This window comes from Cynoglossus semilaevis, chromosome 15 (assembly GCF_000523025.1).
Source record: "Cynoglossus semilaevis isolate Cse_v1.0 chromosome 15, Cse_v1.0, whole genome shotgun sequence".
NCBI classification, from domain to species: domain Eukaryota; kingdom Metazoa; phylum Chordata; class Actinopteri; order Pleuronectiformes; family Cynoglossidae; genus Cynoglossus; species Cynoglossus semilaevis.
Window position 1 is genome coordinate 17,501,068 of NC_024321.1, and position 23,401 is coordinate 17,524,468.

Consider the following 23,401-nt stretch of genomic DNA (forward strand, 5'->3'; position numbering starts at 1 on the left):
TATATTGCATCCAAGCCAAGTGAGCCTGCTCATTTCCCCATCCGTTTTTTCTCCTGTCATTACCTTGATTTAGCCTCTGCATTCAAACCCCCGCCTCCACTGTTTCCTCCGACTCTGGTTTACATATCTCCCTCAGCACACACTTTTACCCCCAAAGCCTCCCTTCTTTTTTCTCTCTCAGGTGAATGACAGGCCCATAAGTGCTCCAATGATAGTGGTGGGGGTGTTAGCGTGACAGCTATCGAGGCAGTGACAGCAGCCAGGCTCAGCCTGAGAGCTAATACTGCCTATGCTTCAATGGCCAAGCCCCTCTCACCATGACAGACCGACCGACAGTCAGACAGACATCATTCACTGACCCATTCAGACAATCACCATGACAGAAGCATCCAGCCACTGGTCCAAATGCCAAAGACTTTTGACTTTTTCAGTCCGTGGCAGATGGATGGTAAAGACCTCCCATGGTGGACCTGGACCTTTGACACCAGGGCATTGGTCACATGTCAGGTCAATTGTCTTGTCTTTTCAATGGTCAGAAAAGGCCATACAAAAATGGGTTTATGGAATTTAATGAGGACATGCGACTCTGACGTATAAAATGCTTCAGGCACAACAACGACCAACCATGTTTCACAAGGATTTATGGATTCCCTGTCAAGTACGGCTATTTAAAGACCCAGCAAACAAAAAATGTAAAACATATATTTTAAAAAATCTAAAAGCAGCAGGGAAATTTATACCCTTGTCTCTCTTCAGCAAGATTAAACAGAACCCCGGTGACTGGCCGACTGCCAGACACCTACAGATATAAAGGCAGTGAGTGTCGGAGATAAATGCAGGACCCGAGTTGAGCGGTAAAATTCTCAATTGTACTAAACCACACTGCGCTGAGGTACCAGAAGTTGTGCTGTGAACAAAACCCAAACTAAGTTGTTAAGAAGTTTGTGCACACAGAAACAGTGTGCTGCTCATTTCCGATATAAACTCTACAAAACCTGAGGACCCGAGGCAGTGACTACAAAAGAGAAATTAGTTTGCACTTGACCAGTTTGGTTAAATGATGTGTTTCTTCCCATCAGAATGGTGGAGCCGGCGGGCAAACACGGGTGTGTGGCCGTGTGTGAGGTGGTTTACCTGAGTACCAATGCAGTCACCCGTGTCTGTATGCCGGGTGATGTGGAGTATGGTGAATGGAGGCATGTAATGCATGTTGTGGAATGAAACAGTATATGTGAGTTTAGGCAGTGTTTTTCATATATACAATGTGTACAAATTTAGTTTTTACACTCAGGTACTTAAAAAAAAAAAAAAACTACCAAAGAGCTCCCGCTCCTGGTTGGTGAAAGGACATGCTATGGTGTGAATGCAGAGTTGGGTCAGAGTAGATAAAGGATCACATACTTTATAGGCAGAAAGAGAGAAAGGTTAAAGATCAACAAAGTATTTTTTCATCTTGTGAGTCTGGAATTTAAATTAATTTGCTCAAAAAACACCCTTTGGTTGGAGTTTTGACTGTTGTGAGAATGAAAACCAATTAGTCCTCGTCAACAGCTGCTGTCAAAACAGAGATGACCTCAGTCAAACACACACAGTTACACTTAAAGACAACCACGGAGAAGAAAAATCAACACAGAAATGTAACCTGAACATTACACTAAGATCAGAAATATAATCTGATGTTGGTGAAATGCACTGAATGTTCTGAAACGACCACAGTTCACAGATGGTCCCTAAAGAGGGTGAATTTCAGATTTTACATAAGACAAGGTTTTCAGCTGACAGTGGAGATTTGTGATTAGAAGAGGAACAAAGAGTGGTCGGGTACAGAAGTGAGGAATACTGTACATGGCCTGAGGTTTGCCTGAAAGGAAGACATGACTGAATGTCCTAACCTTAGGGTCTTTTATTTAACAAGCTTTTTCTTATTATTGCCTTGGTCTCTCCTCTTCTCCCAGCGAGTTATATCTGTCTCTGTTTCTCTGTACACAAATTGCCGTGGGACTCCACCGAGCCTGTTTGTATCTCTGATCAATACAACACAACATGACTCTGAGCGGAGCAGCAGCCTGGAAAAACACCCTGACACCATGTTTGGGCTTCTGTGAGATGTGTCCAATTAATGATCACATATCCTGCACAGCTCCTTGCTTAACTCCGACTAAACTAATGTGACTGAATTTATTGATCCCCTTCATTTCCATGAACGCAACTTAGCAACCTCCTCAGCAGAGACGCCATACGACCGCCCTTCACTGACTTGGATAGTACGTGGAGGAAGTCAACCTCCTGCTCGTTCTCCTGCTGTGACCTAAAGCACCTGTGGGTTTTAGAGACACTCTGTGTCTTTTTACTACGGACACTTTAGCGTAATGGCGACGGCGAATGCGCCTTTACGACTGCATTATTCCTCCAAACCATTAATGAGCAGGTGGAGGTGCTCACAGCGACTGCTGCCCGCCGAACAGGACTGAACAACCTGTTTCCATTATCTCCCAGCCGTCCAGAACACCAAGACGGAGGATGAAAAAAAAAGGGAAAAACAACTTCCTAAGCAATGGATAGTGTTGGAAAAAAGAGGAGCAGGGCAACGTGGAGAGGACTCCTTCACAGCACAAGCTCACAGTGAGCATGCATTCACAGTAAATGCATGAATATCCCAGTGACATGTGAAACACGTCAACAAAACATCTGTTTCTTCTGGAATATGAAGGAGAAAGGAGGAAAATAAGAGGTGTTGACAACATAAGATGTAAAATCTTTGAGTTGAAGGTAAAAACACTTACAGCAGAGCCTAATAATTAATTACAAGCAAAATGGAGATTAATAGTGATCATCATAATTAATGTGTTTATTTCAGCAGCCCCAGTTTAAACTACAATTGTAACACTATTAGTATACTACTGGTGTCAATGTCACCAGTTTGTTTATTTTACCATTTACCCATTATTTTACCCATCAGTAATCAGACGTTCGTTTTATAATGATATGAAGGCATTTCTCTCTGTTGTATTTGTTTGTTGTCTGTGACTGATCGGTTTATCGACACCAACACTTAACACAAATTAAGGTTTAAATTTTTGGTTTTACGAGTTGAGCATTTTACTTTCTGCCTCTTCGGTGAACCTAATCTGTTTTCTCCATTTACTTTGTTGAAATTCCATTTACCTGCACCTGCAGCGCTTCTCTTCAACAAGAGCCAGCGACCCATCCTGCCCGTTTAAGGCTGTACAAGTAAGTTATAATGTGACATTATTCAGTAGGGGACACATTCCAGTGCCCGCCTCTAATGCTGAGACTAACACCTTGTCAGGCCTCACTGTCCTCGTCACTGTGGCTGGCGCTAATAAAAACATGACTGAGCTAATTACCTAAAGCAGACACGACACTTGACACTGAATCTATTGTCAAAGGGCCAACAGTGGAGGCTGACAAAGTTCAGTCTTTTGACTAGTTTTAACTGTCTCTTGTTTGTCCTCACTGTGTATCACAATGTCAAATGACTCATGATCACTGACACTTTATTAATGGTGATTCTGTCTGAGCCACCACTAGTGGAGCCGGGCTTCAGCCATTTTATTGCAATAATGAATTGTAATTACTGTTGCCGCAATTATCACTGTCTAAATAGTGGTGGAAGCAAAAACATCCTCCGCTCTGTAATTTATAGCCGTCTGCTGTAAGCATTTATCATTGTGACTAACTTTCAAACATACAGCATCTGCAGCGAGCCCATAAAGCACACAGCATGGAACTGGTGGGAGACATTAGTTCTAACCTGGGAATAATGTTCAATCATACATTTTATAGAACTAGGCGTGGGGAGAGAGGCATCTGTTCTTCTGTTAAAAGCGAACGCACCCTTAACATACACTGCAGTAGCTGAAGCTTAATGCAAGCGGAAAAGAGACAGCAAAACACTGAGTGACTCAATGCAACACCTGAAAACCATTAGCAATCTAATGGCAAAAAGAGGAGGGAAAACAACAATAACCAAGGGCATACACTAAATAAGAAATGAAAGAAAGACACATTTTCCGAGACCTGACGAGAGAAAATAGGAGTGATTCCACTGATACGAGCATCTGCTGGTGTCTAAAGTCTCCGGGGTGTAGAGAGAAGACAGAAAGAGACGGTACGAGAGAGAAGGACACAGACAGAGGAGTAAATCACAATAAATATTTATAATGAAAAGTAATGCAATGGACCATAAATATTAAACAGCCAATCCCTGTGTACATCTGTATGCTTGGTGTATGTAAAGCACCATCTACAGGGATGTAGAACTGGCCACTGAGTAATGCATTGGCTAACACTGTGTACAAGGTCTGATCAGATGAGCGATGAATATTAACCCACACAAAACATTTTAGCTGCATCACCCGAGTGCCTGTTTGGCACTTTTTGTAGAAAAGGACTGTGAACTGACACGGACAATTTCAATTAAACATCATCCACATCAGATTCACTTTGAACACAAACAGCCTCCGCTACATTATTATTACAGCAAAGGAGCAGGGTCTTAAAAGTGTATTAGGAGAGAAACTATTATCTGTCTGAAAAATTAATCTAATGATTTCGTCTACGGCGGCCCAGAGGGTAAAAAAACAACAGCACTGCACCAAACAACAAGAAGTCACACATAAAAGCAATGATTAAAATGTTTTGTTACGCTCAATTTCTGAAATGTGCCGTTTGAAGCCATCACGATCGTGAGCCGTAGGGATGGAGACCTACTTTTGAAAATGTTAGGGGATAATGAGGCATTTTTTTAAACGTATAGCTCGTTTTCGTTTAGTGTTAGTGAGCGGCGTCAGTTAAACAGGGACAATAAAGAACATTGTTGATGCTCTGTGTGTTGTACCAGTAATTTCATCTGTGTTCACGCCGATATTCAGCACCGTCACTACTTGTAGGTCCTGTTTCAATAAATTTGCAATAAACCAGATAGCAGGGTTAGAGAGCTGAAGCAGCTCTGTGGGAAATAAAGGGATGTGCAGTGTGTGTGTGTGTGTGTGTGTGTGTGTGAGAGAGAGTCAACCCAAACCATTAACAGAGGGCTATTTTGGCCAAACGGAAACAAATATTTCTGCATCAAACAAAAGTCTTCCAACTGACATTGTAGTTAAATCAGACAATATTTCAATGAAACTACGGCTAAAATAAATAGAGATAACATTAAAAAAACTAAACTAAACCTAAGTGTGAAACACAGCTTCTACATCAAAAGCACATTTCAACAATGTCTTTTCAGTGAAAAAGTCTCACATAAACTGAGGGCTACTATTTCCATGTTCCAATAAAAAATGTTGGTAAATCGTAGCTGTCTCATCTATGAGTTGTCATTAAAAATCACACCATTCTCTAACCTGTGTGCGACGGTCCTGGTGAAAAGCCATACGGGTCAGGAAAACAACACAGACTTTCCAGTATTTAAATGAAGTATCTGTCCAGATACTGATACTAGTATATGTATGGACGTGTCCTTAATGTTTCTCCTCTGTTAACCAAGTCTCACTAGTCCTTATTGTTTGTAAGTAAAGTGTGGGGGCAGTGTTTCGAACACTGGTTCTTTCTGTAGCTTCCAGCTGTTCTCCAAATATCATTACCAATGCTCTGCAACATGAACAGGTATCATATCCAACCATGTCTAACCAGTCCTTTTAAACTAGCCTTTAAACTAGAGTTCTTCCAGGTCTAGTCACATGTCAATAACACTGTGCTTTCTATTTACTCCACATATTTAAAAGGACTTAGTCAGTGGTTCTTAATGGTAAATGTTTTATGTATTTCTCATTCTATTTTTGACATGGTGTCAATAAACAATAAGCAAAGACATCTGATGGTATTATTTTGGTCCATCCGTATTCTGCCACCTTTAGACACAAGCATTTGGAAAACATCACTGAAAATTACAGCAAAAAACAATTGGCAAATTTTCTTACACAACTTACTACTGGTACTACTACTTTAATGAGGAGAAATGTAGATGTTTATTGATGAGGCCTGAAGAGACTGTAGTTAAAACCAAGACTTGTCCTTGCTTTTGTACAAAGGTATAATTTGGCCACCATCTGTTTGTGGATTTGTGTGTGAGTGTGTGTGTGTGTGTGTGTGTGTGTGAGAGAGAGAGAGAGAGAGAGAGAGAGAGCACACAGACTGTAAAGCTTGTCTCAGCATAACAACCTCTTTATATTGTTCTGCTTCGAGTTTTCACTTCTCTTAGGGCAAGCACACAGTGTGAACTTGCAATACAGTAGTGAAAGAGAGAGAGAAAATAGAGGGATAGAGAGAGAGAGAGAGAGAGAGAGAGCGAGATAGACTCAAAAAGTGAGTAAATAAATAAATAAAAAATAAAAAAGGTGCCACAGTCTTAAAAACAGTCACAGGGAGTTCTATAATTAAGTAAACAATAAAGCCAGCTTGCAGAAAGTGGAAAGTTTGAGTTCTGTAAAAAAAAAAAAAAAAAAAAAAAAAAAAAAACAACAAACATTGATCCTTAACTTGACATGCTTTCAAGCACTGGGATGGAAAACTTCTCCTTAACATTGAAGTAATGGGCAGGTCACCTGGTTCAGCATCTCAGGAGTGGGAGTGAAAAGTGACGAGAGTTTGATGAATGATTCAGTGTTTGGTATTAATATACTGTAGGTTCAGTTCTGCAGAGAGCCAGAAAAGGTAATCACTCTGAAGACATGTGGACTATTAAGTGTCCACTAATGATGGACACCACCCACGTCTGAAGTTCTCCAATGAATATGTACGGACACCAAGGGCACACGGTCAGGTCGGATTTTAACCTGTGTATTTGCTGCCACTATAGACTTCGTAACATTTCAAACGCTTCAAAGACGCAGACGCCCGTTCTGAGCGAAGCCGCTCATTATTCACACCGACTGGAGTGAAGCGGCCGTGGCCTGTTTGATCAGACTGCAGCCTAAATAAGTAAACAATCACTGCTGTAGTCACTGGATTAAAAACTGTGTAACCTACTGTCTAAATTACTAATGAACACAATAATGACACAGCTACAAAGTCAAACACTGGCATGTTAATGAAATTCCAACAAATACAGAGTGAGAGAGAGACAGAGAGAGAGACACAGAGAGAGAGACACACACACAAACAAAAATGGCAGGCACACACTCTTTTTTGTTTAATGAATACCTCCATAGGCAGAATGCATTTCCTAGCCTGTTACCCTAACATTGATTATTACTAATATACGCAAACTGATGAGTTATATTTTTATGTATTTTTCTTGATGTATTATACAGTAATGAAGCCTGTCAATCAATTACAGTTTTGAATCAAATTAATCACAGGATGGCCTGGAACTAATTATGATCACTCTTGATTAATCACGATCATAATTTATCATGGTTAATCATGAGTAAGCAAGGTAAATTCCATATAATGACGAAACCTTGTTTTACGTCTTTATACTGGTCATGCAGCAGATGGAAGTGTTAAACATCTGTTTAAATGATGGAATAATAAGTCTGGGCAAAAGACTAGAAGACGATGTAAAGTCAACTGGTGGATTGATAGAACAAGTGGAGATTTCCTTTCAGAACCTTAAATCCTAAACTGTGTCAGTCAACTTGTCAGATTAAGTGAATAGTGAAGTCAGCCATAACCACACCAGTTTATCAGGTTCAAGGCCACAAAGGTCGTAAAATCATGAAATGTAGATTACATTTATCTCAAGTTTGCAGTTTACACTAATCTACATCTAATGTAGTAGACAGATTCTATTAAAAATTAAATAAAATGGACACATTAACATTTTTCTCCTTATATGTGTACAGCTGCTGATTGATTCTGTACACATTCACATATTTATTCTTTGGTACATTTATAAAAATAAGAATGCATTTATCATAAAATCCCTTGTTCCTCTCTCTCTTTCTCCCTCTCTCTCTGTATGTGTGTGTTTCACTTCCTAGCCTCAGAGCTAAACTGCAAAAAAAGTGTGGGAAACATCTGTTTAGTCTTATGTGTATATATTGTTTCTAGTTCCATCTCCGTGGGTTTGTGTATGTAAATATTTAAGGGCTCATCAAACAGTGTACGTTGTGTTAGTGCTGCAGTCCTGGCTGTGAACTGTCACTTCTCTTCCTATTTACAGCCTATTCACTCACGCTCACGCTCTCTCTCTCTCTCCCTCCCTCTCTCTATCCGCAGTCGGCAATCAGAATTCCATGGCAGGCTGCACGCTCCGGCAGCAGGCCAACATCAGCCAGGTCTTATTAGGTATTAGACTGCCCTGCAATCTCCATTTTATGAACAGCCAGTCTATAAACACTATTGATTTTCACACTGTGCCTTTTTGCACTTGCATCTAGTGAATTGTGAGTGTTTTGACACAGGAATAGTCGTGAATTATAAGCTAAAGTTTGTGGGAATTTTTCTGATCATATTTTAAATGGTGACTAATAGTTGTTTACGGCAAATGTTCCTAAATTGGGAAAGTGAATGAATACTACAATATGACAATTAAAATCCAAAATAATGCAAAAAGGGAAAATTTACTAAGGAAAACTGTGGAGTTGAAAAAGAAGAAGAAGAATATATATTGTTTTTGTTAATTTATGAATTTATTTAGTTTAAATTTCACATTAAAGCAGACTCAAATTCATGATGAAGTGAGTATTTGATCCTATATTGGGTCCAAGTGCAGGTGTGCGTGACACTGCATGAGGGAACGATGAGCTATAATTTGATAGTACTCACTCAGACGAGTCGTAAACATGATGAATGAGATTTTATTTTGTATTTATTTGTGCTTCCGTCTGTGGCAGCGTAGCTTGAGATAACAACTCCTTCAGTCTCAGGAGAGAAGTGGGTCACATATGGGGACAACACACTGAGATTTCATACCCAATAAAACGTGTCCCATAAAAGTTACTGGGGCAAGTGAGGTTTTATTGTAATCTCTCTGGATTCTAGTTAAACTTCCCTCCAGGAATATATATTACAGAAAAGTACACTTGGAGAGTACTCACCAGGACGCGTAGGAGTGAGGTTCCAGGGGGGGTGTTCTCAGGAAGGCTGATGTTGTACAGCGGTTTGCTGAAGATGGGTCGGTTATCATTCTCATTGATGAGCTCGATGAAGACCCGGGCGAAACCCACGTGATCAGACACCGACTCGTTGGCATAAAGCTGAGGGGCAGGCAATGACATCAAAGATCACTGTATACCAAATATGTATCGTAAAAAGTACAGTTTGATTAATGGAACAGCATAAGCATGAGTAAAACTAGTTTATCCATGAAAGCATGACCGCAGCAAATTAAAATGTGTTTTAAAAAATGACTAAAACAAGTGTAACACTCACAGAAAAGCTGTAGCTGCGGATGAGCTCATAGTCCAGGGGCTTGGCCACCCTCATCCTGATGTCGGCACGCCCCTGCACCGCCGTGGGAGAGATGGTGAAGTACTCTGAGTTGTTTCCTGTCAGAAACACCTGGAACATACTGTTCACCCCCTGTTGGTGGAGGGATAAGAAAGAGTAAGAAGGTGTTAGTTGGAGAGACGCAGAGAGATTTGTGCGGTGTCTGAACCACCGGTGATGCAAAGCAACGGCACAGAAGAATATCTGTTCAGTGTAACGGTCCAGTTTTTAGAATATGATCATTTATTAAGGGTGTTTGTCTGTAAAAGCCCTCCATCAGTTTATATTCTAAAGTCTGTTATTAGGAATGCATGTGAGGTAAAAAAAATATTTCTTATGCAAGTTATTCTGCCATAAGCTCAGCTGGTTGTGGTAGAATATTTTTCCTATTCTTATTTTTTACTGCTATGTGTTATACTGTGCAAATGATGATGAAGATTGTAGACTCCTCTACATAGTTGACCTGCAGAGGTTACACGCTGCAGGAAACTAAGGAGGAGAACGTTAGCACCGTCTAAATGTGAGGTAAAACGGTTATGACAAGATAAGACGGCAAACCAGACGTGATAATCAAACGGTGGCCTCGTCTCATCTCCTCATCCCAGTCCCCACAAACTGCACTTTAACAGTATGAAAATGGCCACTTGTGTAAAACATTACACACACTGCCTGCAGAGCTGTAAATCTAACTTCCATAATTGCCCAGCAAGTACAGAGGTTTGAAACCATGTGCCTCAGTTCTCAAACGGTGTGATTTCTGGAGTAGCTGACGTGATCCGTGACGACAACCGTAGCTATCTGCCTTAATTCACACACGTTTGGGTTTGGTCTCGTTAAAATACCTCATGTTTGTATGCGGACGTCGGAATATGTGTGCACAGAAGCTGATAAAGTCATGTTTAGGTTTGACTAATGGCGATATAAAACTCTTCCATCCTTGTTTATTTTTGTTCTGTTTTTTTTTTTTCAATCTATCCCCAAAGCCTGATGGTTGAATTCGAGGCCAATCGTGTGGCCGTTGTCGCCCACAGAGGAAGACGAGTGAGGTGGTTGATTGGCATTAGTCTGATGGTTGAAATAGTCGCCTTGTTTTTGTTTTCATCTCTGGGAGACCCATTGCGACTGATGACTCCTATTTAAAAGACCATCCAATATGCAGGGATGTCACCTCAAACTGCCCATAAACGTAATTGCCTGTCCATTTGCTCCTGCCTCCAGAAGCCCCCAATAAAAGCACCCTGTCAGATGTGACTGTCACAAAGTTTAGTGACAGGTTCCAGCAGCCAAAGTTTTGAAGATGCTAGCCGTGCAGAAGGGAATATGAAGGCAGCGACAGGCAGGGTGAAGGAGAGAGAGTGAGTTAACTACCACCTGTGTCATAGTCTAAAAAAAATCAAAATCAAACGTCTGCCGATAATCCCTCACACTCGGATAAAACTGAGATTACAGCGCAGGTGTAGTGGAGTGTGAATGAGTGCGTGTCTACTGGAACTTCCGAGGAGGTGTAAGGGATAAAAACAGGAATACACCTCAAGACAGGAAGAGTTCTCCCAGATCTTACTCTTTCAAATGAATGTGTACAGTTCGTGGCATGCTGGGAATGTTTGAGTAAAAAAATATATATTTCTAAAACCCAAAACTGTGCAACACAAAAGGAGTCATTTAAGAGTAAATAATTGAATATTCTTTTCTTTACATTGGGTGAAAAAAAAAAAAAAGATGCAGTAGAAATGGTTCCAAATAAGTGTTTTCTACTCTGAATGCTACTTTCAGCAAAATCTCTTTCAATTTCTAACCTGGTCTGTCCACTCCTGTGGGGGTGCAGTTTGTTTGGCTGGGTGCCTTTCTGTGTCAGACAGATTTGTTTTTGCAAAGGAGGAGTCTGACACTCTCCTCCTGTTGCACTGTCTGCAATTTATTTATTTATACAATATACCATTGTCAATGTTATTTGAGGCCACTGAAGGAGACAGAGAGGAAATGGGGGGTGGGGACGGGGGAGGTTCTGCTGTGGGGAGTGAGTGGAGAGAAGAAAGAAAGTGAGAAGCATTGTGGATGAACAGTTTCAGTTTAACATGTGGAAATGGTTTTTACCCTTCTATTTCCAAACAGTATCTGTGTGAACTGAAATGTTATTATACCAATATCTGAGTGTTACATGATAGTGTTGGTTTTCTTAATTTATCCATTAAATTAGACAAAAACAACAACTTACCCTAACAACAAATGTTACTGTATACATGTATTTGAGGAGCTGTGTACATACAGTATGTTAAATTGTCTTGTTGTAGTTTATCAGCAGTGTCATCAGACCTGTGACTGAGGAGCAGGCGGCTCACTGTGCTGGGCATCTATTATTTTCTGCAGGTGAATGTGGCAATCTTATCTGAGAGGTGGTCTGAAAACTGAGCAGACAAGACCCAGCGTCAGTACAGTCACTAAAGCCAGGTCTGAGTGAAGGTGTTCTATCATTATATATATGAACCCTGAGAATCTCACAATGTGTCTGCATAAAAACAATTAATTCATGGTACTGTTAATAATTGTACTTCATATTATACAGCTGAATTTTTTTTTGGTTCTTTAGTGTGAGCTAGAGATGCGCTGCTCTTCTTTTCTCACCTCTGTTCTCGTCTTCATCGCCACCTTTTCCCTCTACCCACTTGACTTGCAGCTATCTGTCAAATTCCACCCAGGCAGCTGCTGTGCCTAAATCAATCAGACTTGACTAGCTTTCGTTTTATCAGCGCCCACGGTGATTGATTTTCCTCGTTATGTATAATTTGATGCTCCATTCCACCTCTTCCAGAGCAAATTAAATTGTGGTTGAGCCCAACGTGTTTGTGTTAGCGTGAGGCTCGTGCACATGTGAGAGAGGGAGACAGGAAGTGGGAGAAAGGCTTGGCACAGTGAAACAAGTGCTACGTTAGTCAGTCATTAGGGTTGACAGATACGTCTAACAGGAAGTGGCAGACACAGTGAAGTGTACACTGATGTGAAGGACGTTCACGTGCACACAGGTATGTAGAGTTCTGCTGTGGTTTTGTCATCTTAAAATTTAGAGAGAAAATATATATCTGTTAAAATGCATGATTTTTAAGTGTCTAATTAAAGTACATTCTGTTAACGTCAAAACAAATTCAAGAATATTGGCAAAAACTCTGATGGCCGGCAGCAAAACCTACTTTGAGTTAAATGCACTTTTTCAGAGATAAGAAAAAAAAACTGTAGTCCTGACAAGTACTCTGAAGAACTGTTTTTGGACTATACTACCGTATAAGGTGATAAAAATGCAGTTAGGATCATTTTGCACTTTTAGCATCTGAGATTTCATACAGAATTACCTCCTCAGCCATGATGTCATACAGGTCATAGAGGGTAACGTGTGATATTTAATGAGTAAAGTAAACATTTTATACAAAAGCAGTGCAATTGTTCCCCATTATGATTGACTTGTATGTCATGTACGTATATGCTACAGTCTATATATATCCTATTTTTGTCTAAGTGCAATTTACAACTTCACAAAATAAAAGACAGTGGCGTAGGGGTCAAAGCCCCCCCAAAAAGTCATTTTATTTTAAATATAGATAAATTTATTAGAAAAGTGACCTTATCTGAGCCCAGAGAATTGTCAGAGAAGTAGCTGTTTGTTTGTTTGTTTTGCATCGATCTGTTAACATTTGTGGTCTCTTCTTAACTACTGTGGGCTTCCTCGTGTTTGTGTTCATTTGCAGCTTTCAGTCTGAACCATGTAGTAGAGACTGGAGGCTGGAGAGTTGGAAAAACATAACAGTTTCTGAAGTGGCTGAGTCACTGTGACGTTTTCTCACCTCATCTTTGTCTTCAGCCTGGATGAAGAGCGGCAGAGCGAAGCCCACCTGGGCCAGCTCCGTGATGCGGACTTGGTACTCGGAGCTGTTAAACTTGGGGGCGTTGTCATTCTTGTCAATTAGCAAAATGGTGAAGGTGGTCTGCACTGTTGCACTTGATGGACTGCGGTCGTCTTTCAACTCTGTGGCCTTACAGTGAGCAACAGATGGAAGTGATAATCATAGGAAGAGACAGAGAGGGAGAGAGAGAGAGAGAGAGAGAGAGCGAGAGAGCGAGAGAGAGAAGATAGAGAGACATAAGATGAGCATCTGATTGCACTGAAAATGTCATTTTCCATGGAGGTGGTCAGCCACCAATCTCAGCCAGGTATTTACAGCTGTTCATTTATTGGATCAATAGGTGAACAAACGGACTCAAAGCAATCATAGAAATAGGCTCAAAGTGATGGCAAAAGAGGGTCGGCAGATGTCCGTCCACACACGCAAACACACACACACACATACGCACAATGAGATTAAGGAGAAAGAGGTCCCGTAGGGAAGATGTAATTACACACACTGGTGCCGGCTGCCTGAGAGTGGGAGATGTGAGGGAGCTGGAAGATCTAAAATGAAATATAAAAGTGGAAGAGAAAATCAGGTATAGGCAGCCGGCTCCCTTTTATTGATAGATTGGTGTCAGAAGCAGTGAGAGGAGAGGCAGGTACAAGATGCCTCTCCCTGGGTAATCAAGGAAGTTTAGCCTCTCCTGTCCCCGTGCGCTGAATCATTTGACCACAACCTCCATACACTCAGCACTATCTGAGCTGTCTGAAGTTGAGAAATTAGTTGTATTACTATGGCACACCGCAATCAATAGTAGCACCACCTATGAAAGCACAAGTAGAGACAGGCAGAGAAAATAGTGGGGCTAAAAAAAAAATCTATATCTTATAAATATATTTTGGGTGGCGTTTTTTCCATTTTCAGCAATTTTATATATTCTATGTTCCCTTTTCTTTGTAATTATTGATTTCAATTAGAAAGACAGAGCGTAGCTGGGATGTCTGAGCCAGAATCTATTTGGTAATAAACATTAGAGCCAGCTGTATCCCAGCATCCTTCCATGAGAAAAAATGCCATACAACATGCTTCCTTTAGCAAAAATCGCAGCTAAATGAGAAAATGTGCTTCACTGCCTGTGAGGCCATTATATGCTCTTAAAGACCATTTATTGTGCAGAAGCAGCGTAAACCATTTGACTCAAAAAGCTTTTAAAATCCACAATGCAGCACTGCTATAAAAAAACAACAACAAAAAACAGTGCATTTGATTCCGAATCCTCTTTACTTTCATCACTCAGGTGAAGTCTGCACCTGGTGAGGACCGTTTGGTATCACCGACACCAAGGAGGAGAATTTATGGCAAAAAAACAAAGTGGAGGGGAGGACAAGTTGGTGGGAGGGCAAGGAGATGGGGGACTGGTGAAGGGAGTGATTGAGGGGGAGAGGGCATGGCTGACATGCTAAAAAGCCAAGTGAGATAGAGTGGGCTCAGTGGAAGGACAGAAGGATTCAGATGCTGCACCTGCTCCAAACAGAAAAAAAGGAGAAGAACAAAGGAGCCCTAAGCAACAGGGAGCAGAGTAAATCCCACTCCTCTTTCTTCTCCTCCTCTGATGCTTCTATCCTCCCTGACTGATGACTGTTCACTGAAGGCAGGTCTCTAGGTGGCATCAAAACCTAAATGTCTTCACAAAAAAAAAAAAAAACTTTTCTGGATACAATGTTAGCATATACATTTTAACAAACAGAAAGAATTGTTGTGTTCTCATTTTCAAACTTTAAAACCACATTATATCTGCAGCAATAATCCTATAGAATGAAATTGGTATTAATTTGCAACTGAAAATGCAAATAATGTACAATCACTAGATTTCTAAATTTACAATGTATTTAAAAAGTGGAAAAATACAGTAATTTGTCTTTTAATTGGGGAATTTTATACTGTGTGTTTAAAGAGTTGAAAAGTACTGCAGACTTGTGTCATAGAAAGTTAGATATACATGAGAGTAGATGACTGCTGTGAGGAGAGGATCTACATATCTGCAGACAAGTGAAGGCATCACTGACAGTCACTGACATGCTCTTCCAACCCCCCCCCCAAAATAAAAACAGCCTGTCAGTGCATTGATTTAATACACTTTTGCATTTACAGCTTTATCCAAAGGCAAACATGTTTTTTTTTCAATCACTTGTCCATCTCGCAACAATCCCCTCTCCACCGACCGCCTCCCGTTTAGGAGCTCACCTTCACAGTCAGAGTGAATCCTGCTGAGTAGAGTGGGTTTTCTCTGTCCAGCTGTCCACTCACTTTCAGAGACCCGCTGATATAGTCGAGGGAGAAAACGCTGTTGGTGTTACCTGGATGGATTAAGAGGAAAGAAGACAGGGATGAGAAAGTCAGAGGGATGAAGAAAACAGGGATTCTGGATAATTTAGCATTCCCCCCAGCAAGTACCACGGTGTTCCTGGGGAGAGGACAGTGTTGGACAAACAATGTGAACCTGTCAGTTTCATAAAATATAAAACGTGCTTTACCTGTGTTGATTTTAGGTTCTTGCTACCTGCCATGAGGTTACCCAGAAGAAAACAGGGATTCTGGATAATTTAGCATTCCCCCCAGCAAGTACCACGGTGTTCCTGGGGAGAGGACAGTGTTGGACAAACAATGTGAACCTGTCAGTTTCATAAAATATAAAACGTGCTTTACCTGTGTTGATTTTAGGTTCTTGCTACCCGCCATGAGGTTACCCACGAGCCCCAAACAGCACACAACCCCCCGCCCCCCGCTGCTCTGCAGCTTTGCTCCTCCATTATTGGGAGTATGTCAGTGTCACAGTTCATTCGCATCAACAAAAGTATGTGCAGTGCAGTTGCAGTTTGGGGTCGTGCTAGACCTGGTGAACTGCATTGACATTTGTACAAACCTCCAGTCAACGGTTTTTGACCAAAACTAGTTCTTCTACTTAACATGATCATTTGTTTGTCAAAGAGATGCAATAGCTGTTGATAGGAAAACCTCTAAATATCCATACACTAAATTCATAGCAGTACTATGACATACACCTAAGTAATGTTTTACTAAAGATACAGGAAAAATAATAATCACACTAATATCAAAAAAGCTAAGCTAACTCCAGCCCTGATACATGAGGGCGATCGTGTCTGGCAGGTCGACCTAGGTCAGAACTCTGTTGGCATCGATATGGTAATTACAATCTGTGGCAATCCCTGACGACGCTGACTGCAGGTAATGACTCTTCTGCCACTGTACATTATAAACACAATCATTTCAAAATCTGGTCGGTAATCAGTCACAATGCAAAGTCTATAGACAAGTTCGGTGCGTACAAGTCTAATTATGTGAGCAGCAAGGCGGCGGATTCCTCCTGAACTTCATCACTTCACGACTGCTGACAAAAGCGTTTACTGAGCAATAATCTATGCTTTTCTTCTCCAAGATGAGCATTTCAAATTATGGACCGCGCACTGCACTCATTTACACACTCCAGTGTGCCTCGTATTGTCCTAATATAAATGTTTGTATATTGTAATTGAATCTGTACAGCATCTTCAAGTTAACTGTAAAATGTTTTGTGAAAAAACTGCTAACATTGTAGACTATTACTATGACATTTGACTTCTCCAAAATATGTTTCTCTCTTTTCTCCAACAGCGTTTGTTTTTTCTTCTGGGCATCGTGGAGCGGCTGTGTGCTAATTACAACAACCAGACGGCGGCAACAAATGTTAAAACATACAATTGCAATTTACATTCAAATTTTCCTGAATCGGCCCCATGTGTTTCGTGGGACCTCAAGCGAGCCCTGGTGTAATCATACATGTTCATAACAAACGACAGAACTGAATGAAAAAATGCAGCAAAACGTATCTATTCATTTTCTAAAATAACAAACGCTAAATAACGGTGTGTAGTTATGGCATTATTATTGTTTGTTCTAAAGAAACAACACAAATGTGTTTTAATTTACCTTTGTCACTGTGTTGGATTTTAGGTAAATGCATAATGTATTATATTTAAATCAAATGGTGGAGAATATAGGAGTAGTACCACAGAATAACCTAGAGACTTGAAACAATCAGCTTTGTGTTGCAAAACAACACATTTGGGCAAATCCGAAAAACTATTGGCTGCAAAATTATGTATTATTTTGATATAATATACTTTGTGCTGGAGTTGATTTTCCTTATTAAAATCTGCTGAATGCATTCACAAAGCCATCTGTTCAACTGGCACATGAAACACTAGATTTCTGCAGCGAGACAACAGCTCTATAGCTTCTCTGCTGTGACTTTCTACCACGTTTACATTTCAACGTAATGATGGTGCAGCGCAACGCAGTGGAATTGGAAGAAAAAAACAAGACAACAAAACTCCAACAAAGTCACTCTCACAGTAAATATATAGCTGGCCTTTGAGCCAATGAGTAAATGTCTCTTCGGGGTGAAGGTTTGATACTTTAAAGAAACAGGATCACATGATAGCTGAAGTGAACATTTGCTGAGGTCAACAGATTAACCCAGGCTCCCTAGCCACAGCTCCTTCACTGACCTGTACTGCATGTTTCCTGGAAGAGAGGAGAACAACCACAGAACAAAAGGCAACAAGAGGGAACAGAGGACGAGAGGCCGATCAGCAGAGAAGCAAAGCCTTTGGGTAATTAGCCTGGATTAAAGCCAAGAGGTGGAGCAAGAAGGGGCAATTGATTGTATTAATTTCACATAATCTGTTTGGTGCATAGTTATTAAAGCCTGGGAATAGATATATAGTTTGTTTGTTTTGTTTTTTTTTTCTTCCCTAAAACGGGTTCGATGTCATTTAAAATTTCCATTTTATTTCATGCACTGATGAAAATAAGCTGACACATCACTACGCATGAGACTTCTTTTTCTCAGCAGAAGGAAAAACATGGGGCTGATGTTGATAATGATTTCTGGTGAGGTAATGTACACCAGGGACCCTGCCATCATGCCTATAAATTGGTTTGTCAGCTTCAGTGGCCTGACTAGAATCTCAATCTACTCCAACAGCCACTCTTTACCCGAGTGACTTTGTGCTTACAGTACCTGGCCAAGCATCGGATGGCGAGAACACACACATACTCAGGAACACACACACACATGCACAGGGAGTGGAAGATGCACTCTGTGGATGCATACGGTAAAGAAACTTTGACTCACTCGTCTTAGATTCTCTCTGTGTCAGCCTTCAGCAGAAAGACAGACTGGAAATTCACAGAATGACTCGCAGGTCCCTCTGAGAGGAAATATAATCATATTCTAATTGCTGATGGAGTCTGTTCTCAGGACACTGTGATTAGACCCCTGAGGGTGAAAACACACACATGCTCAGATATGTATCCACATAAACATAAACAAACATACGTACGTTTGATATTTGTTGCATTTCAAATTTGTGGTTGTGTTGGTGCATGTCATGATAAATACATATTTCTGTGGCGAATGCTTAAGAAGACATTTTGGAGGATTGCGAGAGTGTGTGTGTGTAGAGTGTGTTAGTGTCCATGTGGTTGTACTGCTAAGAAGCAGAGCCTTCAGGGGGATTAGGCCTGCTCTCACATTACTAACAGTACTGGACTGGAAAATGAAGAACGATGTCCTGAATCAGTCTACACAAAACATACACACAACGTGGATGTTTGAAACTACAAGCGCACACGCACACGCACACACACACAATTACACACGCGGCCTTTTCTTAGATAGTTTGATTAATCTCACCATTACAACACAAAGAAAGCTCATACAGTTTTCTGACAAACACTAATTAACAATTGCGTCATAAACAATGAGTAAGTAAGGCCATCGTTAGGAGGAGTTGGGCTAATTCTACATTGTGTGTGGTATTTGTTTAATTGAGACATGTGAATAGTGCAACAAAGAGTACTTTGTTTCCTGCACAGTAGGCAACAATGATTAGTCATATATATTTAGTTAAAATGTGCCAACGGCATCAATCTCTGTTCACTTTAGTTCTATTGGTGAACTGTCCAATGGGACGACAGTGACAGGTTTTTCTTTTTATCTTGAAATAGCCTTCTGTTATTTAGAAGAACATAAAACTAGCTGTTAGCATTTCCCTGCTTCAGTCTGATGTCCTCACCATGTCTAACACAACCTACAGAACATGTACATCCAGTTCATTAAATGTTTACTAGAACCCATGAAATCACTACACGTACTTGTAATGGACTGGTATACAAATGAAAATCTTACTACTTGTAACGGTTAACGAAAAAAAAAAAAAATAGCTGAAACAACTCCTGCCATCACTGACCAGCAGCTACAGTTTGGCAGTCTTTAGATGAGAAAACACAGGGATGTCAATGTCTGGTTACAACAGCATATTTGCTTCATAGGAAAAAAGGTAAATGTTGCATTGCACTTGTACTAATAATTTGAACACATTAAGAGGTAAAAGCTAGAGAACCATTAGGTTATAAAAAAAGTAAATCACTGGGCTAATTTTAAAGAAAACAGTTCAGCATGTTACTTTACATCATGTTACATGTTACCACCATCACAGTCATTTACCAGTAAAAAAAAAGATTTTCCCCTTTAGCAAGAGCAGATATCTTATTAGGTTTCTTATAAATAGTTGAGAGTAAGTGCAGAGTCAAAAGAGAGAGAGAAGAAAATCATGGTGAGGAGTGGGACTGAATACTGAATTATAAAGTATGGATGGTCCACCAGAACAAGAGAAAAGATGTGCAACAAGTACATCACAATGACTTTTCTCTGAGAAGTGAGCATTTGAGGACAAGTAAGGCAGGAGTTCTCTGGATGTAATCACCATGACTAGGCCAGTGACAAGTGTTTTCTCTAGTTTGTGACAACACCACGGAGGCGTTGGAACATTCTAGTAATGCGATATGGCATCCAGCCAGTGTTCAGAGTCTTGGGGCGAAGATTTCTTGTACTTTGATAAATGCACACAAATTAGTGTCACTTTCAAAAATTACGGCCCGAGGCCTCATGCTGTTGACGAGGGTTAAGTTTTTGTAAGCTTACTCTCTTTTAGAACCTAAATGAAAAGCTTCACTCACACACACACACACACACACACACACACACACACACACACACACACACACACACCAACTTATCGGTGCACATGCACATCGGTGAAATCACTCACACACACACACCCTTTGGTGTATGACAGCTTCCAGTGCATATGTATGTGAATGTGATGTGGAGTGATAATGGCCCTGTGGGAGACTTGCCAATGGCAGACAAGCTGCATTTCATGAATACTCAATGAACAAGTTTCATCAGAAGTTTTAGCTGAAAAAAGACTTGAGGAAATATTCTTAGACAATACGGTTCTTTTCAGACTAGGTACCAAACAGCGTGATGGAACTAGTTAGATGCACACCCCTGGTGTCTTTTATTGGACTAGCAGCTGCTGACCTCACACATCTAAAAAACCCTGTTGTTGATTCTCACCATATTGTTATGTGACAAATATTTTTTGCCTTTTCAAAAACACCAGGGGTCAGTGCATTTGCCGCAGGACACGTTAATTTATTACAGTATCAGGTAACCGAAAAGGATACAAAAGAACTCTCTTCAAATACTGTGCAAAGAAAAACAAACAAGAACACACAGGCTTTTCAAAAGCAAAAATATTGTAGCAGTAAATAAAATAGTAATTTGAGCAGTTCATGTACAACTCCAGTGTCCAGTTTCTCCACAGTAATCAGACTATACAGTTCATTGCATTGTATTTGTAGTGATATTTTGAGTATGTTAAGGAACATAAGCTCTGAGCTGAGGTCTAACTTCTACCCACATAAATGTGCCCTTCTAAATCCAGACTACAATTGAAAACATATCTAGGTCCCAGCTGCGACTTTTTTTGACTTTTAGCACTCAAACCTCCAAACCAATAATGTACTTAAGCTGGTTCACTGCTGTACACACTGACAGTGTGCCTACTGCAGAGATGCTGCTTTGTTTTTAAAAATAATAATAAGATTTGCTTTTGTTGTCAGACATACCTAGGTACAGTACAACACGCTTCAGTTCTCCGTGTCTTACTGTGTGTATGTGAAAATACTTCGAGGCTTTAAAGGAGACTTCACATTGAGTCTTTGAAGTTATTTTAAGATGCAAGTCATACGGTACACTATAGGGTATAGAGAGTGTCTGTGACTTTTTGTCATTTCATCACTTTTTCTCAGGCACTGAAATAATGCACACAGTTGAGCAAATATTACACTAAGTTACACAGTGCTTAACTCTGGTAAACAGATATATTTATTTCTGGCTACAGTTATTCTTTCAGTTAAGTAAACTGCTCGACCAAAGGATTTCTGAGAGCTGAACTGTATTTGTGAGAAATACAGATCCCGTACACAACAACAACAACAACAACAACACCAACAACAACAGCAGCAGCAGCAGCAGCAGCAGCAGCAGCTGGCTAGGAGAAGCAGGTCAGAAAATTGCATTTGAAATCCAGCTATGTGCTTGTTCAGACTCTGATAGCTAAGGATAAAAATCCTGAAGCACGGCAGCATCCTCATCAGCCATCTCTCCATGATAAACAATAGAAAGACGGATCTCTTTTCACCAATTCATCAAGCTGACAGTATAAAAGCCTGGGACTGAAATACTTTATCATCAGATAAAGAGTAAATATATAGTTTTTTTTATCATGACCTCGTCTCTACAAAATTCCCATATAATGTTCACTAAGAAGGTTTTTTTTTAGGTCTTACTGTATGTTAGTTTAAGTGTAAAATGCATGTAACTGTTGGATATAACAGGAACGAATGCAAGGAGAACATAGAATATTCCAAGAAAACATACCACCGAGACCTACACTACATCATAAGGTATAATCCTTGAGCTCTCACTAGGGTTGAACTGTGCAGTGTTCAGTGTCTTGCAGCATAATTCTGCTTCCTCCCACAGATTATACAGCAAAGGGCCACCGAGAGCCACTGGCCGTCTAACTGAAAACCCAGTGAAATCCCTACAACATGGCAGCCACAATAAGAGAAAGTCATACAATAACAGGTACGTACAGCACACCTGCTGGAACATGTTAAGATGTGGCAGTGTGGATTCAAAGCATCAGAGTGTGGCAGTGCTGAAGGATAGAGATACGTTTGGAAAGGGAAGGAGAAAATAATCGCCTTTACTACTTATCCGTCTATCCAGGCGAGAAATGGTGTGGATGCAAACCTGTCTGACCAGGACACGAGTGAGAAACGACCGGTTGATAGGGACAGTTACCCCCGCCAGTCCTACTGACCCGCTGCTCTGGACAGAACTGCCTCAACACGGCTGTGGTTGTTAGTGAATGCCTGTGGCTGCACCTCAGAAAAACATGTGGAATTTACAGCCTTTTTTTTTTTACACCAAAACAGTGTTTATTAACACTGACACAAACTTAATTATAATTTTTAAATACAATTCAGACAATTACTACGCTCGACTTGGTGCAGATTTACTTTCAATAAAATTAAATCATTTGCAGCAGTTTTCCAACAACATGTCCTGGCAGTGGCACAGTGACAGGTAAGAAAACCTGGTGAAATAGAAACGACAGATAAAAAAAAAAGGGATCAGGGATTAGCTGTGCTTCCATGTGACAAAGGAGATAGAAACAAGCACAGAGATAACCATGAGGTTGACATGAAAAGTGTGGGAGATGTCCCTTATTTCAGTGAGAAGAGTTCTCCACTCACCTTTCTCTCTCTTACAATTGTACAGTGAGAGGCCACGGACTTTAAACAAGGGCTTAGCGGTTATCCTGACTGACAGAGATATTCTTGGACGAGACTTATTGGCCTCCAACTCTGTGACACAAATCCTGATAGTCAAATACGTGGGGACAACTTGTTACTTCCATAGTTCATATATTCATTCTGTTTTGTGAAATTGAGGTGATCAGGGTACGGACTCTATAAAATGAGGGCCTAATCGTTGGAACACTGTGCCAGATTGTGTTGCTTCGTGTTAGTACCTACGGTTTTTAAAGGCCGTGATGCTGACATGTGGTGTTTCAATCGTATGCCTCAAGGCTGGATTTGAAATAATAATGTTAGACATACAGTTTTATGAACTATATGTTACT

At 40.5% G+C, this 23,401-nt stretch overlaps 1 protein-coding gene across 1 annotated transcript in view; it reads right to left on the minus strand.

The window, feature by feature from the left end:
- Nucleotides 1–23,401, minus strand: part of cdh23 (cadherin-related 23) — an 85,858-nt gene that overhangs the window by 54,034 nt on the left and 8,423 nt on the right. Inside the window, 4 exon segments of the mRNA XM_025062894.1 lie at nucleotides 9,006–9,164; nucleotides 9,340–9,489; nucleotides 13,230–13,418; nucleotides 15,519–15,631. Of these exon segments, the coding sequence (XP_024918662.1) occupies nucleotides 9,006–9,164; nucleotides 9,340–9,489; nucleotides 13,230–13,418; nucleotides 15,519–15,631 (611 nt within the window).